Source organism: Heteronotia binoei, chromosome 11, assembly GCF_032191835.1.
Source record: "Heteronotia binoei isolate CCM8104 ecotype False Entrance Well chromosome 11, APGP_CSIRO_Hbin_v1, whole genome shotgun sequence".
Classification (NCBI taxonomy): Eukaryota; Metazoa; Chordata; class Lepidosauria; order Squamata; family Gekkonidae; genus Heteronotia; species Heteronotia binoei.
This window is the reverse complement of record NC_083233.1, coordinates 50160784-50179681: the sequence shown is the minus strand read 5'-3', so window position 1 is coordinate 50179681 and position 18898 is coordinate 50160784. Positions and strand designations below refer to the sequence as shown.

The window sequence follows — 18898 nt, the reverse complement described above, 5'->3', positions numbered from 1 at the left end:
AGTGGTTTCACCCTGGAGTTGCTCCTCACTTTACAAGAGTACTTTTGAACAGGAGTTTTCTGCAGGTGGATTCAATGTTCATAAAATCAGAATCAACTCTGAGTGTCAAAAAAGCCCCTTCTGTCCATGCCCTACCTGCTCCACAGCTGAACAAGCTTCTATTAAAACAAGCAGAAAAACTACAAGGTGCATTGTAGATTAGCGAAAGAAAAATCTGATCACAACTCCCAGGATTCTTGGGAGGGAAACCCACTGCAGTTTTGTTGTGGTGGTCTATCCCAAATTAGTTCACTTGAACAAAAGACATGCCTTTTTATCATTCTCAGGAGCAATCCGGTGGTAGAGGGGTGAGTGGGAGGGAATGACCATTCATCCTGTTTAACTGTAGGATGATTTTCTGACAATCCTTTTATTCATGTGACAAATCCACAGGGCCTCACAGTCACAGTGGTTGCTGGGAAAAGAAAACCCATGCTTCTCCATCAGGATAGTGTGTGCTGGGGAGGGGGTTTGTGTCATTTCTCTCCCCCCCCCACAACAGGAGAAACACCTGAGGCAAAAAGAGTATATGTATTTCCTGTTAGCAGCTGAGTAAAGCAACTGCTGCCCAAGCAAGGAGGCACTCAGGAGAGGTCTGCAGCTGATGCTTACTCATGGGAGGCTCCAGCTATCTCTGTGGAAGCCTTGTGTTTTATCTCCAGCTGAACTCCATTGTATGGAAAGAAACAAATGTACACGAACATCCCGAGGCAGGAGTTTGAGCTTCAGCTCCTTTAGAAAAAAAATCCTAATCTATTTATCCCCTTTTGAAGGATAGTCCGAAATAGTTCTGTGGCTGAAATACCCAAGCAGAACAAGAGAGAGGAAAATTTACTTCCCTCGTTTTCATTTTCTGATTCTTTAGAGACTAAAAGAGTCAATATTTATTACTTGCATTTGCAAAGTGCAGTCAGAGAACAGTGGATTGTGTTGTTGCTACCAACCCCTTGTTTCAACATGAGCAGCTCCAGCATGCCTGTCACTGAACAAATGCTGCATCTTGAAGATGGATGATAGAATCAGCAGCAGCTTTGCTCATGTCTGCATCATAGGAGGGCAGCTCAGAATTGTCTGTAAAGCATTTGTGGGTGTTTTCCCTCTCCTGTCTCACCACCGACTGGTGCATCACCTTGGAAAGAAATGAGACTGTGGCAGCTCATTGCCCATTTTAAGATTGCAGCACATAATATTCTGCGTAGGATGTGAATTGCTCCACTCAGTAGGGGAAAAAATTAGAGGGAACATTGCTTTTAAACATTTTGCCATTTTTCTAGTAGTTACTTCTCTTGTTTACGGATCCTGCTTTGCTGCATGTACCTGTCACTTCTTCCCTCCTATTATGCTGAATTAAAAACCATAGCTACAAAAAAGCAGAATCTCCTCTTCAGAGGGAAAACCCACATTCTTGATCCAAGAACAAGATGTAGCCATTGAACTAATACATTCTGTTTTAATTCTAGATGTGGTGGGATCCATCAAATATCGACACGCTCCAGGCAGCCTGGTTGCTCTGTGAATTTGCTTGTAGCAGCCGTTTGTGACTCCCCTTATATTTACTCTTGAATCCTTTGTGGCTAAGGGCCAAAGAAAATACTACAAGGGACTTGTGGCTACCTCTGAGAGATGCTGGGTTGCTGCTGCTGGCAGCACATCATGTGGCTTGGCCCTAAAGGAGACTCCGAGTTCCCTGGGAAGCAGCCCCTGGTTGTACTGTTTTAATTAAAGGACTATCTATTTCTAAAGTCAATGGGAGTTGGCTGAAGCCTACTCCCTTCTGTTTCCCAACAGTATTTTGGAACCATGCACGTTCCTAATATCTTAGTGTTTGCCAGAAGACCACAAGAGTGGCATTCTAATGTTGTTCAAAAGCAAGACTGTTACTTCTGGTTTTGTTGCAAAACTTGCTAGTGGGAATTGTGTGTTCTGTACACATGCAAGAGGAGAGAATACCAGTGCTACTCCAGAAGTCCTTCCTCAGTCCAGCTGCCCCAGGTCTGCTTCCCTTTCCAATGTGTGACTTCTTGCCCCATGGATTAGGTCTTAATTAAATATGACCCTAGCTGAGGAAAAAGAACATGAGACTTTGTATTCTCTCAGAGTATCCTTTTCAGCTAGGTTGCTACCTGTGCACAGTGCCCAGTTTAAATGAGATACTGTTCATGGGCAAAACTCCTATGTTGCTTTTGCCTTACCCAGTGTCACAGTTAAATCAACTTTTGAATTGGGGGGGAATCATGTGTTAGGCAGCCTGAAATATTTGATTTGACTTTTTTAAAGCAAGAGTTCAGTGCAAAATTTCTGTTTCACTGTTTCAAAGCAAAACTCTTGTTCCTACAGTTGACTTTCCATTTTTGAAAAGTTTCCAATAAAAGTTGCTCCTATCATCCCTCTCTCTCTCTCTTCAGTTTTTCTGTAGAGCAAAAAACAAAAGAAAACCACAATAGATTGCCCTTCCTTAGAATGGCAAAGTACCTGTTGGAAGCATTTCTTTGTGCAATCGGCTATAAGACAAAAAGAGGGAACCTTGGCAAGGGGCTGTAGCTTAGTGGGTTCAATCCCTGGTATCTCCAGTTACAGAGCAGGAAGCAGGTGATATGAAAGACCTTCACCTGAGATCCTGGAGAGCCACTTCCATTCTGACTAGATGATACTGATCTTGATGGACCCAGGGTCTGATTCAGTATAAAGCAGTTTCCTAAGGGTTCATGTGTGCATGATAACACTTATTCACGAATGAGACAAAAAAGGTGTGTTGACATTTTCAGGTAATGAAGGCATATACTTCGAGCAAGTCAATTTCTGGCAAGCAAAAAAAAAAAAAAAGAACGAATTAGCATTCCACCTACTTTACCCATCTGTCCCTCATCTTAACCCATCTAGCTTAACTAGATGGCCCTTGCATACACGCATGAGATATTACAAGCACAGAAAGAGAAAGTCTGATCCCTTGAGGGAGGTGATGTTTCAAAGCAAGCCCCAGTCCTGCCTCATTACAATTGGCTACTAACCCTCCTCTGCCTTTAGCAACAGAAAGACAAATATACCCACCTCTTCCCTTACTGGCTAGATCTTGGGTTGAACCATAGCAACAGAGAAATAAGATTCTTTCTAGAGCTAAAATCTCGACATAGAAGAACTAAGAGGCACTTCATCTAAGAATTGAACAGGAAGAAAAACTATTCCCACAAGAAGACTGAAATCTTTAAAAGTCATAAAAATGAAGCAGGTGAACAAAACAGAATTTAGAAGTAATATAACTGGGGTGTGCACTGAAAGAACCCCCTCATAGCTTGTGCTCCAGAAGCAATATCTATCAGATTCTGGTACTTCAGAGAAAAGGCAGGAAAAGATTCACTGCTTGGCTAACGTAGTGCCTATTTGAATTTCTATTCTACTAGAGACGTTCAATATAAGCTGATAACCAGGTAGTATGGAACATCCACAAAAGTGCAAGGGCAATCCTATGCTGAGTTCCTGCAGTCCATTTATTTATTTATTTATTTATTCATTCATTCTTTTATTATCCGTTCTTCTCATTGAGACTCAAGGCAAATTACAGTATTCTATAATATATACAGTAAACAATGCAATAAAACTGAATTATACAACTAGAGAACAATGAAATGAAAACAGTATAATACATACCATAAACTGAATTTCATAATGCCTAGAATTTTCACAGATAATAAAACCTATTCCCTTTATAAACAGTCCCTCTTAAACAGTTCTGTTTTACACAATCTGGGACATGATGGTAGCATGTGAGCCTTCCTGATGGTGTAATCAAAAAGCTTGAACTGGAATGACCTGCAAATCAGATATTCAAAGTCAATTTCCTTGCATGTTGGACATGTTGACTTTTACCACATGTGGTGGTGGTATCCATATCTTGAGGAATTGTGTATAAGGCTGATCAATATTCTACGACAGATTATTAAAATGAAGTTTGAGTGCATTCATCTAACATCTACAAAGATGTTTTACCAGATACAAAAGAAGCTTTGATTAAAGCAACCTCTTATGACAGGAGGCTGTCCTATCCTGAAAGTTAACTTCATTCCTCCTCTGAAGAAGTGTACATGCACACAAAAGCTTACATTCTGAATAAAACTAAGTTGGTCTTAAAGGTGCAATTGACTCCTATTTTGTTCAGCCACTCAATTGTTCTGAGAGCTGAGCCTATCGGAGTGCTGCACCAGCATCCAGTCTTTAAGGCTGCCTGAGAGAGAGTGGAGACAGAAGGGAACTGTATCAGCCAGGGAGCAGATGATATCACATGTAGCTCTGTCTGGTAGCATGGCAAATTGTTTTAACTCTGAGGACTATTATGCACACACATCTTACAGCAGATTTTCAGAGACTTTAATCTTGACTTTTGATTCTGTGCCCACCTTATGCACCATCATTTTTCCTCCAGTGTATTTATTCTGCAGTTACAATTTAAAAACCACACTTTTCTAAATCAGGGTGGAATGTCATGAGGGAAGGGTGGTCCAAAGGATTTTTTTTTTCAATTTACATGATTGTCCTATTACAGCTGCACAGTAGCATTCAGCAAGCACCTTGCATTTAAATTCTCGGGGTTCAGGTTTTGCACATGCATTTTAGCTTTAGTTTCCTGAATGAAAGGGAACAGAAAGGAACAGGCAGACAAGGGGGGGGGGGACCACGAAACTGACCAGATTTTTTCTGAAACCGACAAGCTGCTGCAAAGCCCCATTTTCTATATTATCCAACACTACAGGAATAATCTGCTGTGTTATCAGTCACTGTGAAAAATGGGAAAGTCACACAATCTCATAATATGGGGGTTTAGAATTCATGGAAAAACCCACTGACACTGGCATTACAAGCTGTGATCATTGCCAATGTGTATGTGTGTGCGTGGATGTGCCCATGCAAAGTCATCTGGAACTCCACCACACTTTGCATGGGGCCGCAGTTTGTATGGGAGAGTGCTGGCAGAAGCTCTTGAGAGCTTTTTTAGTCTTTTCCTTCCCTATATCTTTGGCTTCTCAGCTCAGGAAAGTGCAGGGGGAAAATGCTTGGCATATTGGGATGCAAAACACAGAAGCACAGAGAGGGAGGGAGGGAAGAGAAGCAGATATCCCTGGAAGAACTACAGCCTTGCAAGGGATGGTGGAAGGGTGGAGGGCAAGCTGGTTCAATACTCTTAAAAAAGGGTATTTTCACCAATGCATTAGCACAGCTGCATAGTAATGCTAATTTCGTGCCTTGCAAATTTGCATGGATTTCTCTTTGTGATTCTCTGATTTGATCCTGCACACTGGTTGGAATCTTGGCAGTTTTTAAAAGCCTGTCCTGTGCGGATTGCCCTCTTCCTCAAAATGGATCAATCCCAAGTGATTATTAAGTTCAGCAGTTCACAGAAGGTCCATGTTGGCTCAGCCACCACTTCAATGTTAGGCTTCCAGAGATTGCCAAAATGGTTCCCCCTCCCCAAAAATTTTTTTTGCTTGCATGCAGCACTGAAATTGGGGTGGTTTTGTTTTGTTTTTTTGCATGGGGATGCTGCCATTTGCCTCCTCTCTAATCCCCCTCTCAAGTCAAGACCAGCAGGGAACTAAACCTTGAGCAGCTCCATTTAAACTCCCCCCCCTCATTTTAATGTTTTTATTCAGCAGTCTGAGACTAGTGATAGTCTCATGCCATTTGTTAAAAAAGTAAAAATTTTAAAATAAGGGGAAAATGGAGCTTGTACATCAATGAAGGGGGGAGAATGGTGGAAGGTGCAGAGAGGGACAGAACAATCTCAATGTGGGCAGTGAGTGGCCTTTGAGAGTGGGGAAAATGCAGGGGGTGGGAAACCTGAGGAAATCTGTATGCTTTTGAATTATCCTTAGCTTGAAAACAAAGCGAGGGAAAAACCAGCACAAAAGCACACTCAGAAAACCTAGGAAAACAGTAACTGGAAAACAAACTGAATGCTGAAGAGAGGCAAATCAATGCAGAGCAAAAAAAGAAAACTCAATGGACATGAATGGCAAAATCAGGGCAAAATACCTGTCCATAGTAGGTCCGGAAGAGGACAGAGTTGTGAGACCTGGTAATTACAAGCTTTAAAGAGAATTCTCTGTATAATCATTACATAATAAATCTTTGTTACTTTATTAATCCTGCTTCAATGATCTCTGTATTCTTCAGGCTCAATACAAAACAACACTGACCTGAAGACGTTCCGTTTGCTGCTCTAAAAACATCCTTGCAACAAACAGAATGGTTTATATCACAATACCAGATGAGTTTCCCAAATGCATCAGAGAAGCACTGTTGATCCCCTCAGTTTCAGGAAAGGGCCTGTTACACCTGTATTAATAAAAACAAACATCTTTTTCATGACCCTTTTAATTTCTGTGTACTTGGCACAAAGAACAGGGTCGGGGGAGGGGAGGTGTCTTGGGCAACCTTATCAGTGGATGCAGATTTTCCCAGCAGCTTGATCCTAGAAATGGGCATTCTTAATGTATATGTGTGTCTGCATGCCTGATTCCATAGCGATTGTTAGCCAGCCCTTTGTTCTGTACCTGGAACAATTCCACAAGCATCACCAAGGACATCCTTTAAGAAACACATTTCTTCCTACTCTTAAAATTGTGTAAGACTGACCCATTTCCTCAATTGCCATGCAACAAAAACTGAATGTCCTGATCATAAAACTTAAAATGACATGATTCTAACATCTATTATTTTAATGGAACAAGATACAAAGCCATCAATTTCTTTGTCTAGCATATTAAATTCTTATGTGACCATCCTTAGAAGGGGGTGGAGACTCCCAAGGAAAACAAAAGCAAGAAGACTTAATTCCTTTGGGCCAACATGCACTTTTAGAGGAGAAGCAGGGAGTGAGGAAAAAATTAGGGTGGGCAGAACACAGGAAAGAATGATGAACAAGGAGATAAGAGAATACCCAGATGGAATGCAGTGACCTTTCTCCCGGCTTCTCCCTCTAGAGTTATACTAAATGTGGCTTACACCACTCTACCCTGGGAACTTGGAATTCTAGGAAGATGGCAATGAAGAAGAAAAGGTGATTGGATTTATATCCTGCCCTTCATTTGGAGCCTCAGAGCAGCTTACAATCTTTTTCCTTCCTCTCCCCACAACAGATACCCTGTGATGTAGGTGAGGCTGAGAGAGCTCTTTCAAGAACAGTGACTGACCCAAGGTCATTCAGCAGGTGCATGTGAAGAAGTGGGGAATCAAAACCCAGTTCTCCCAGATTAGAGTCCACACACTTAACCACTACACCGAACTGGCTCTCCACCAAACCATTCACTTAAGCATTACACCAATGGACTGGGTGAACACTCAGCACCTTCAGTGCTCAGGATTTTTTTGGAAGAAGACACAACAGGTCATGTTACTATGCAGTATCAACACTCATTTGTTACAGCCATGTCTTTCTAATCTTTTTAGTAGCTTCTCTTTTCCTGTCTTGGCTCACTACACATTGATGCCCAGCTTTACAACTCCAGCACTGAAGACTTTAATTATGTGCCAATCCAATATTTTTAAACAGATGGCAACCCAGCCGTTCCCTGGCTTTAACCTACGCACACACAGATTCATGTACAGTTGCTTCCCTCCCACCTCCACAACAAATCTCTCTAATATTTGGCAAAGGCATAAATCACTCCTTATCCCTGATCTTAATAAAGCTAGTTCTCCAAGGGTGGATGGCTAAAACAGAAGGTAGAATTGGGCCTCTAAGTGATGGGTAATGAATACCCCCTTAAGACCTGCAAGAAAACCTCACTTGGTCGAAACAAGTTCCTGCCTGCCCTGAAACATCTTGAGACCAAGGGCATCTGTGTTGTCCTTGCTCTGCATAGAGCAGCACACAACAGCGAGTCTCAGCTGGTGAGGCTAACAAGAAGCAAGAGAAATGCTACCTGCTTCCTTTCACTCTGAGACATAAAGGGAGGATGAATTGGGCTTCAGAGGATCCCCCCCCCTCCCACGCCAACATATGTGATTGACTCTTCCAAATTTTGTTAAAGCCAGACTGCCTGGCTAGAGGAGTAGCTCCCTCACCAGAAATGCAGGCATACAGTTTACACCTGTGGTTCTTGACCTCCGATAGTAACACATTGTGCAAAAATATGCAAAAAACCTGATGAAAAATACCAAATGGATGAAAGCAGGCTGACTGAGGAAGAAGGTTCCAGAATTACCCAGTGCTCAAACAAATCCTGGCACTTAGCTGGGAAGATGAAGCAGAGCCAGCATGTGCCCAAGAGTGCCCACAGAACTCTGTTCGTTGCAGATATGCAACCACATTAAATATGCAGTACATATTTGAAAACTTCCTGCCACCAAACAATATCCACACCTCAGATTAGTCCCCCCCCCCAAGAGTAAAACTGATTTAAATGTAACACTTTAAATGTAGTGTTGGCAAGATAAAACTGTCCGCTCCTTCAGAAGGTTTAGTAGGATGTTATTTACCAGTTGATGTAATTTATCTCCATGCTATATAATAAGTGATGTGAAGGAGGGGAGGCACATTGGGGGTGATTTCCCACCCCCAGGACTTTTTAAAACATTGGCAAACTTGTGTGAGCACTGGAAACAACATATGCTTTTGAAATAGAAACGTTTTTAAAACAAGGTTTTATTCACTTTATTTAAAACAAAAAGTCTGAGGATCTCTTCACCCCGTTTTTCCCTCAGAAAGACAATTATTTTGATCAGCACTGAAAAAAACTTCCTGTGAAATACCCTCCCTCCCCAATGAGTTTGAAATGAGTTCATGCTTGGGGGGTGGGGGGTGGGGGGTGGATTTCAGCTTCTCCCAGCATTTCACTTTTTAAAAGGTTGGTTTCCACAGCTCCATAATTTCCAGAAATTTCACATGTCAAGCCGTGAAAAGCTACAGCAGCACATTTCCACACATTAAGTGTCTATTCAAAGAACGGGACATTTATTCTAGGAGTCAGGATCACAGTACATCGTGCCCTATGAGAGCCTGTCTGCCTTTCACTGTGCCAACTTCCAGCAATTACTAGTGTTGCATCGCAGTCCTAAGCATATTTTCAACTAAGGTGCACGGATCGTAGTCTTGGGGTCACGGCGAAAGCTGAGGAAAACCAACACATCCCAACCCATTTTCCAATGTGTAAGAGACCCACTAAAACTAAGAAAGCTCCTCCCGCATATCTCCCCCTCCTATGCACCACCCCTTCGCTCCCCCTCTCTGCAATGCCGTCCTGCGCACGCGCGCACCACCGCCCTTTGCAATGCAGCACTTCTATTACGCGTGCGCTGAACTGGCACCGCCCAATTCTTCGCTACAACGCAGGATCTATTTATAGTAGCTGACGTCACCTAGAAATAGAACGAAAGACCGGCGGCTCTCGCGTCAGTTACTGTACCCCCATCTACTCGCTCGTTATCCTCACAGTGCGCATGCGCATTGAGGAGAAAAAAGGACACTAGTGGACAGCTAAACGCGAGTTGCTGTGATCCTACTATAGGCGCCCCCCCCCCCTTCGGTCCTCGAGAGCCTTGGCGGGAGCGGCCGCCAACGGTCGCAAGGAGCCCGCGCGCATGCTCATACTCTTCGAAGCGCCTCTACCACTGCCCGGTCCTGGTCAGTGCTGTAAGGGGCGCATTTGCGCATGCGAGGAAGAACAGCGGCGCGCTCCCGCTGATTTCGCTCGCGCGCTCTGTGGCCGGCCTGAGGTAGGAGGGAGCCGCCGTTGAGGCGCAGCTCCCCTTGGCCCTGCAAGGACTCGAGGGAGGGTGCCGAGAGGCTCGGTCTGTTCGTCGGTCCGACCTGCCAGTGCCACGACGGAGGGAGCAGCCATGAGCGACCGGGAGCAGCTGCTGCAGCGAGCCCGCCTCGCCGAGCAGGCGGAGAGATACGACGACATGGCCGCGGCCATGAAATCGGTGAGTGGCGGGGTGGGGTGGGGGGTGGGGGGCGTGCTACACGGGGCCCGTCGCTGCAGCCTCCTCCGCTTGGCTGCGAGGGAGCCAACGCCCTGGCTCGTCTGCGCCCCCTCCCAGTCTCTGAGGGGGCTGCTGAGGCTTTTCAGGTAAGGGCTGTTTTCGTGGAAGCTTCTGGGTGGTCTTTCAGCCCGGAAGGTGAACGTGGGCCTCGATTTTCTTTTCCTGTCTACGGTCCTGTCGCTGATGTTGGCCGCCTCCAAACTGTGTCGCCGGCAGCAGTCAGGTGATGGCCGCCTGTGTGGTAGAGAATGAGCACAGCGAGGCGGTGGACTTGGGTGGCATCTATTTCGTGGGGATTTGAGGCAGACTCGCTCACAGCAAATGGTTTTAAATGAATGGGAGTACTCAAGTGCTGAATCAGAGTCGTGCTAGACCTGTGAATGTTGATATAGAGGACAGGAACATTCAGTACATGGGACATTCATCCCTCCAGTAATGTAAACTGGCTTATTCCAGTGTGGCTTCTGGGTTTGGGGTTTTTCGGAGGGTGGGGGAGGTGATTTGCACCAAGGCATTCCAGTAGACCTGAATATGCTTGGTGATGCAGCCAGCTGTTTCTATCAGGGTGGGGTCCAAATCAATAACTGTTTCTCATTGAGGAATGGGTGTGCCATGTTTCTCTTCACTTCACTATTATAGGATGAGTAAGAGTTTTAAACTCTGTACGAAAAACTTTAGCAGCAACATAGGAATAAAATACACATGTCTCATTTATATTTCTTCTTAAACTCAGGTCAGTGTTATTGGAAGGAGTCGTTACACTTTGGATTTGTAATTTACAATTTCAGATTGGGAGGCTATTACATGCATTCTTAGAACAATCATAGCGTTAATACTTGAACCTTGTTGAGGCATCTATGACCAATTTATCTTGTATTTAAAGTGAAACATCTGGTGTCTTCCCGTTTTTTTCCATACTGTAGTGCAAACTGGAGTAGGCCTTGCCTGTGTCAAACTCGCACTGAGATTTGGAAGAGGTAGGAAATGGTGACAGACTCCTGTCTTCATTACTGCTGCTCAAATAAAAGCTTTCAAGGAGGGAATATGTGTCCCTGCTGGTTGCCTTCCTCACCAGAAGGCCTGGGGCACTTTCTCTTGGCAAGCTGGTGAGTGCACATTTCGATGCCTGAAGGCAAATTTCAGGATTGCAAGATCTGATTTCTTAAAAATGTAATCCAGGATTTTTTTCAGCCAGAGCCAGTAAAAAAATGGCATCTCAGGCCAGTCAAATACCTACTGCATCCCATAATCCATAAACTGACATGACCTGCCTGTGCTACTTCAAATTCATATTTAATTCATATGCCAGTGTTATAAAATAAGACTGCCCCTACCATATTATTATTTTTAAATAAGCTCATTATGCTAATATTTGTCCAGTGTTGCTTTCCAAACTATATTGAGATGTATCTTTCAGAGATGTTCACAGTAGTCCTCAAGATAAGCTCCAAAAGTGCTCATAAAGCACAAATAGGAAAGTGGAAAAGGATAATTTGAAAAGAACTTAATTGCATTAGCAACATATTCAATGGGATGGTAATCAACATTTTTCTCAAATGCTAACTGACCACAGATTTCAGTATATGCCCTTTACTTGCCACCTTTACATAGCCGCAGGCATGACTTGTAGGAGCATAGCCTACAAGTTTTTAAGAAGTCCTGCCTCAGAGATTATATTTGAAAAAAGAAAAGATTTCATCTTGTGACTTAAAGATCACATTCTACAACTGCATTCCTTTTAATAGTTTACACAGGCTTTTAAAGCTACAAATAATTTGTGCTTTGTGTGTGCCTAACACTGCTCTCTTCAGATGAGCTAAAAGCAAGTCACTGTGCATGGCAGCCTTGAGCATCAGTTCTAAATAGTAGAAGTAGTAGTTGAGGACCAGAAGTGAGAGCTGTCACTACTGATTCTCTTACTCATTCTGTCTATTTAATTTGTGTGATGCAATGATAAATATATCTGTAATAGGATTGCACAACACTATGAAGCCAGCAGTTGTTGATAGTTATGTTCTACTTGACCCTGAATCTGTATAATGCAGTTTCATTTTGGGGAGGGGCAGTGGCTCAGTGGTAGAGCATCTGCTTGGTAAGCAGAAGGTCCCAGGTTCAATCCCTGGCATCTCCAAAAAAGGGTCCAGGCAAATAGGTGTGAAAAACCTCAGCTTGAGACCCTGGAGAGCCGCTGCCAGTCTGAGTAGACAATACTGACTTTAATGGACCAAGGGTCTGATTCAGTATAAGGCAGCTTCATATGTCCATTTTAATCCAGTTGAGGCCCATTTAAATGGTGCAGTTGCTGTTCTATACAGTGTGGAACATAAAACAGCAGGAACTGAACTGCTTCTAAGTTCAGGGTGTCAGGGTTATATTTTTAATTGCCAAACTTGAGTAAGGATAAGAAGTTAGTTCTTTTACAGATTCTCCGCAATTGAATGCGTGGGATTTTTCCCCCAACCGTATATATTTGCTTGCTTGCTTTGACAGTGATATTTTGATGCTCTGTAAAAGTATACCTTATTCACTGGCTAATAGGGCAGTGACTGTTTTGCATTGCTGTCTCAGCCATCTTTCGCTGATGTCCCTTAATTTTCTTAATGCAGAGTAGATAAGGTTATTTTGTTATTAAAGATTTTCTTCAGTGGTGCCCATAGTGGGTTGTTGCTAATTTGTCTTTCCCTAGCAGAAGCATCTTTGCCAGTAGGCTATGTTGAAAGGCAACTCTCAGAGTAGCAAAGAATTTTTTTAAAGGTGTATTTGTATATACAATGCAACCAAAAGGAGGATACTGTAGCATCTCTTTGTGCTATAGTAGGTAACTTGTTTTCTTCATAGTTTCAGCTGCAGAGACTTGGCACTAGCAAGGACTTTCTCTTCCCTTTTTTGTTCAAATTCTGTGAGCAGCTCACAGAATTCTGCTTTATCCTCTTGTAACGTCTTTATGTAGAACATGGGGCTGCAGCCTTTACAATGTTGCTGCAATTTTTTTGTTAATCTGGGCTTTCCTGGGGGTGTGATGTGGGCAGACACACAACTAATAGTCAGATTTTAGAAACCAAATGTTACCAGACAAGAATCTGTATGTTTATCTACAGAGAAAATGGGATCAGTATTCAGAGTAAAAAGGCATTCTATGAGAGAGCTAAGGAAGAATCGAGAATGAAGCATGCAAGCCAGACAGTGTCTCCCGATATGTAGAGGTGTGCAAAGTAGCCCATTTGTTTTCATGGACTCTGGGTAAGACATCAGTGAACATTATATTGAATGCTGCTGCATTATTGTATAACTAAGTTACTGTACCAGTTTCACACATTAAGAATTTAGGAAATGTGGTTAGTGCTGATGCCTTCAAGTCTTTCCCAAGTGGTTCTTTAAAACTGGTTTCCTCTTTGGTTTGGCTGACTGACAATAGCTGGTTTTCCTTCTTGCATATTAAGAAGAAATAGATGAAACTTGTGTGTATTAGGTTTATGTGGGGGGGGGGAGGTTGAGAAGATGTTATTGTCTCTGAAACCAGATTGTCTTAAAGTCTTTGTGCATTTGCAGGTGACTGAGTTGAATGAACCTCTTTCAAATGAAGACAGAAACCTGCTTTCTGTAGCCTATAAGAATGTTGTTGGTGCTAGGAGATCTTCCTGGCGAGTTATCAGCAGCATAGAACAGAAAACCATGACTGATGGGAATGAAAAGAAGCTGGAAAAGGTTAAAGCATACAGGGAGAAGATTGAGAAGGAGCTGGAGACCGTGTGCAATGATGTTTTGGCCCTCCTTGATAAGTTCTTGATCAAGAACTGCAGTGACATTCAATATGAGAGCAAGGTCTTTTACCTGAAAATGAAAGGTGATTACTACCGCTATTTAGCAGAAGTTGCTACAGGTGAAAAGAAGAACAGTGTTGTGGAAGCATCAGAAGCTGCCTACAAAGAAGCCTTTGAGATCAGCAAAGAGCACATGCAGCCCACGCACCCAATCCGGCTGGGGCTGGCACTCAACTTCTCAGTGTTCTATTATGAAATTCAGAATGCCCCTGAGCAAGCCTGCCTTCTAGCCAAACAAGCCTTTGATGATGCCATAGCAGAGCTGGATACACTCAATGAGGATTCCTACAAGGACTCCACTCTTATCATGCAGCTACTTCGAGACAACCTCACTCTCTGGACAAGCGACCAGCAGGATGAGGAAGCAGGGGAGGGCAACAATTAAAGAGCTTTTCCCCATCACAGCTTACCGTCGAACCCCCATCACCAATACTTCCTTGCCACAATCACACTATGTATCTAGTGCTAAGCATATCTGTATTGTTGGCACAGCTACGAGGTCTGCCAGATGCCTCATCAGACAGCTCTTCATGTGCATTGCTGGACTGAAAAGTGTATCAGCCCCATTTTACTATAGTGGCATATTGATTGTGTAGAAGGAAAATGAGGCATTTTAGTTTCATTTGATTCATAATATATTGGTTAACATAATGAAAAGTGAGGAAAATTTATCAGAAATCTAAATGATCAGTTTTCTGTTTGGAAGAAGTGGATTATATGTGTATTCAGCAGTATGACTTGTACATTCAAAACAAATGAAGAATATGCTGATCCTGTTGGCCAGTGGAAACTACCATAAGAAGGTGTGAACTGATTTTGTCTTCATCAGTTTTAAAGTGGTGGTGTTCTGTAATCTGTGTTTGCCTCATAATGTTCACGGACTTTGGTTTCAGGCAATGCATCTTGAGCGGTTTTGATATTTGTAACCTTTTTTTGCAAGTTTGAAAAATCATGACATTTTGTTTTGGTAAATTCTTTGGCTGTTCAGTTGCCTGTGTATTCTGACAGCTCTGTGTCAATGTTAGCCCATATTAAGATGGATGATGAGGAGAGACCAGAATTCTAAATTAAGTGTGTTGGATTTAAAAAAAAAATAAACTGCTGCTTTGGGGATATTGGCTGTAAGATGTCCTGTATTATTTACTAAACAAAATGATGGTGGCGAGGTGTCTAATCAAGGGATTTAAATAAACTTTTAAGGAACTAGGGACCGCACCTTATTGTTGGTTGGGTTCTCATGACAATGTGAGACAGAGTGAATTTGTTCTTTAGTTGCAATGGATCCCTGACATGTGGAAGACACAAATTTATCTCCAGTCCTGTGAGCCCAAAGACCGATCACTGATCAGCCAATTCTAAACATATTCACTTATCATTTGTTGAGTGGGTAGAACCACTCTCTTTTCCTGCTATCCTGGATGTTTTGCCCAGACACATTTTTATTTTCTTGTGATAGCATAACAGTTAAGGAGGTGGATTCCTGTTGCTTTCTTTGTCCTGAGAGAGTCAGTGATATGAAGACATTTCCTGACTACTTTGTCATGTGCCTGCCCCTCCTCTTTGATCCTAAGGGAAGTATTGCCAGATTGCCCAAAAATCTGGCAAAATGCGGTCAAGTACATTCAGTATAGTTGCAAGGACTGCACATCTGGCAGAACCAATTTCTGTTCTTTTCAGCCAGGGGTCTTTAAGTGGTCTTTTTGAGGATACAGTTGAGGCCTTGCTGGCTGTAGCTCTAAACTATTCTTGCTTTTATTTCCACATCAGATCAAGAAGGCAGGCATCTGTTGAGGACCAGCCTGTATTTCTGGGTTAATAGGCATGCACTGATAGATTGTGTGTGGGAAGTGGTTAGGATGATCCACCCCTACTTTAAAATTTTAAAATCAAACCATGCATAATTACATCTAGAAGTGATTTGTCAAGAATAAAGCTTGTTTATTGTAGTAGTTCTGCAGCCTTTTTATAAAGCCCAAACATATGATTTTTTATTTAAGACCTCCTTGTTCTGCAGATGAATTGCTATAACTCATTATTTTTAGGCTGATGGATCTATGGTCAGATTAGGACAAGATGTAGCTGATTAAATTTACTCTGTTTTCCATTCTCTTCTTGATGAACTCCCTGGGGGAAAACACCTTTTCAAACAGAAAGCATTGTGTTTACCAAGGTTTGACAGGCCATTAAAGAATTGTTTAATTACCTACTTAAAATAGAGCATTTTCAATATGAACTCAAGTTTGAGAGTAATTACAGAAGAGGACAGTGGTAAGTACTGACAGCTTATTTGGAAAATTCCTTGTCATATCCAGCAAAGAAGATCCTTTCATATGTCTAAAATCCAGTGCTGCTGGTTTAGCACGTCGTTGTTCAGTCGCACAGTCGAGTCTGACTCTTTGCAACCCCATGGACAAAGTCATGCCAGGCCCTCCTGTCTTCCACCGTCCTCCGAAGTCTGCTCAAATTCGTGTTTGTTACGTCAGTAACACTGTCCAGCCATCTCATCTTTTGCCATCCTCTTCTTCTTTTGCCTTCTGTCTTTCCTAGCATCAGGATCTTCTCCAGGGAGTGCTCCCTTCTCATTTGGTGGACAAAGTATTTGAGCTTCAGCTTCAGCATCTGACCTCCCAGTGAACAGTCTGGGTTTATTTCCCTTAGGACTGACTGATTTGATCTTGCAGTCCCAGGGACTCGCAAGAGTCTTCTCCAGCACATAGCTACCAATAATACCTTTGTAGATTCCATAAGTGACAGTGGAAACCGCTGTGCATAGGCAAGGCTTTTGATCAGGATTCATAGCATCAGTCCATATTCAAGAGCAAAACTCCCTGTTCACTTTATTAGTTGTGAATGACATCCATGATTAACATGAAGAGATTCATGTTCTCATCGTAGTATGCATGCTCAAATAATAATACATTTATTTTTATATCCCGCCCTCCCCCGCCAAGGCAGGCTCAGGGCGGCTCACAGGACATGGTATATACCATGATTACAATAAAATACGATCATTACTATAAAAGACAGTTAAAATATAGTTAAATTGCATTCATAAATTAAGTTAAATAAAACAGTTAAAACCACTATAGATTATCAATTAAGATGCTACAGTTCAATATATGTATAGGATGGCTAGATGTCATTTTCCAGGTTCCATCTTAAAAGCAAGTTGAAAGAGGACGGTTTTGCAAGCCCGGCGAAACTGATTTAGATCTTGCAGGTCTCGCACCTCCTCTGGTAGTTGATTCCACCATTGGGGAGCCATTGTTGAGAAGGCTTGCTCCCACTGTGTTTCAATCCTATGATGAGCATATACTACATAAGCTGGAGTGAAAATAACAAAAACCCATGCAAGTGGTCAAGATTATTCCATGGAGATATGCACTTTCACAATATAGAGGGGTTTTTTTATAAAAGGTATCTTGGAGCAGTGTGCTGGAATTTTGTTATTGTCTGGGTCAACCAATGCATGTCAGGGCTGTCTGTATGAGATATTCTTCAAGGTACCTTTTTGCAGACTAGTTGTCTTTGGTTAGGCAAAATGGAAGTCAGAGGGGGACAGGGGTTGAGCCAGGACAGTTCAGAGAAGAGGCTGGTAAGATCTGAATCTTGCTGTCGGGTGTTGAACTCATTTGTTACGAGGGCTGGATCTGACATAAATGGGACCTTGTCAGGCCGTATCAGGCTGGCTGGGCCATGTGTACTTAACATTAGGTAGCAGAGAGATAAAATTTTAAAGGACACACAAACATGACTGAAGATTTTTTTTTAAAACCCGTAAAATAAAACATGCTTAAAGCATTAGTATTTGTTGGTCTTTCTTTGTATTTCTCCCATGGGATCCAGGGAACTGGGCAAAGGAAGCTTTGGCTCTTTCCCTCCCTCCCCAGGAGACCCAGGAGGGGAGGAGGCTCAGCCAATGGAGAAAATTGAGGTTTTGCTTTATAGTTCCTGTGCATTTGAGCAAGCCTTGCAAAGCAAGCTGAGATGCAGAAGGAAGCAAGAGAGGAAGGAAAGAGGCAGAAGAGCTGCATGTTTGACACTCCCAGTCTAGACAGCCTGTATTCTGCCTACTAAATTGGATTGTGTCTACTCTGATTGGCTAAGATATTTGGGTTGGTAACTAGTGTTAAAAAAAAATCTCAGGCTACTGCCTCTTTCAACATTGCTAATATTGTATTGTTAGGTTGCCCTAGAATGTCAACTATCTCTTTGATGTTCTTGCCCCTATTGCTAAATAAGACAACTTTTCTTTCAGTGAAGCATCAAATTGGTTTGCTTGGGAATTTTGACCATTTGTTCAGAGAAGTTATTTGGTATCAGAATTGTAGAATGTCTTATTGCTTCTTTCCTCATTTACAAAAGGGTTGGTTACTTTCCCATGAGATGTTACAAATGAGGGACCCACAATGACTTGCAGTAGGAGGCATGACATTTTCCTCTTTATGATTTACTCTTTCCCCTCCTTGAAAGCACTCATAGCCCTTCCCCTTTTCCTGCTTCCTTCTTTCATTCCAACCTACCTGTCCAGATTTTACTCCTTCCCTGACTCAGCAGTCTCTTCCTGGGAAATGTTTGGACAAGTTGTGTGGTTATACAATGGGGAAGCAGCAAGTACTTGAGTGGAACAGCTTACTTTCCTCTGTATTCCCATTCCCACACTATTTCTCTCCTCCATATCCTTAACTACCTCCATTTCCTTCTTTCTACCCATTAACCAAACATACCTTTTAATACCTTCAATCAAATTTATTTTTTATTTACTTCATTTATACTTACCTTTCCAGTGGGGAACCAAAGCAGCTTACATCATTTTTCAACCATGAGTTAGGTTAGGCTGAGTGTGTGTGACTGGTCCAAAGTCATCCAATGACCTTCAATGAGAGTGGAGATTTAAACATGGGTCTTCCAGATCGTAATAAGAAACTAACCTTACACCACACTGCCTTTCATGGGGTGGCTGCTGTTGAGTAATAGCAAACAGCCAGGCCTGAGTGAGTCATCCCAGTTGCATGGTATCAAGTTGTCTGTGGTTACTGCCAGGTCTGGCCCAATGAGTC

At 42.6% G+C, this 18898-nt stretch overlaps 1 protein-coding gene across 1 annotated transcript; it reads left to right on the top strand.

Annotated features, from left to right (window-relative positions):
• Positions 1-9398: 9398 nt before the first annotated feature.
• Positions 9399-14951, top strand: YWHAH (tyrosine 3-monooxygenase/tryptophan 5-monooxygenase activation protein eta). Its single transcript, XM_060248952.1, has 2 exons — positions 9399-9957; positions 13567-14951. The coding sequence occupies exons 1-2, from the start codon at positions 9871-9873 to the stop codon at positions 14221-14223; spliced, it is 744 nt and encodes a 247-aa protein (XP_060104935.1). The 5' UTR covers positions 9399-9870; the 3' UTR covers positions 14224-14951.
• Positions 14952-18898: the final 3947 nt, after the last annotated feature.

Excerpts from the sequence above, each read along its gene's own strand:
- YWHAH (XM_060248952.1), top strand. The coding sequence starts at position 9,871 with ATGAGCGACCGGGAGCAGCTGCTGCAGCGAGCCCGCCTCGCCGAGCAG. Across the intron at positions 9,958-13,566 it reads TGGCCGCGGCCATGAAATCG|GTGACTGAGTTGAATGAACC; the intron begins GTGAGTGGCGGG and ends GTGCATTTGCAG.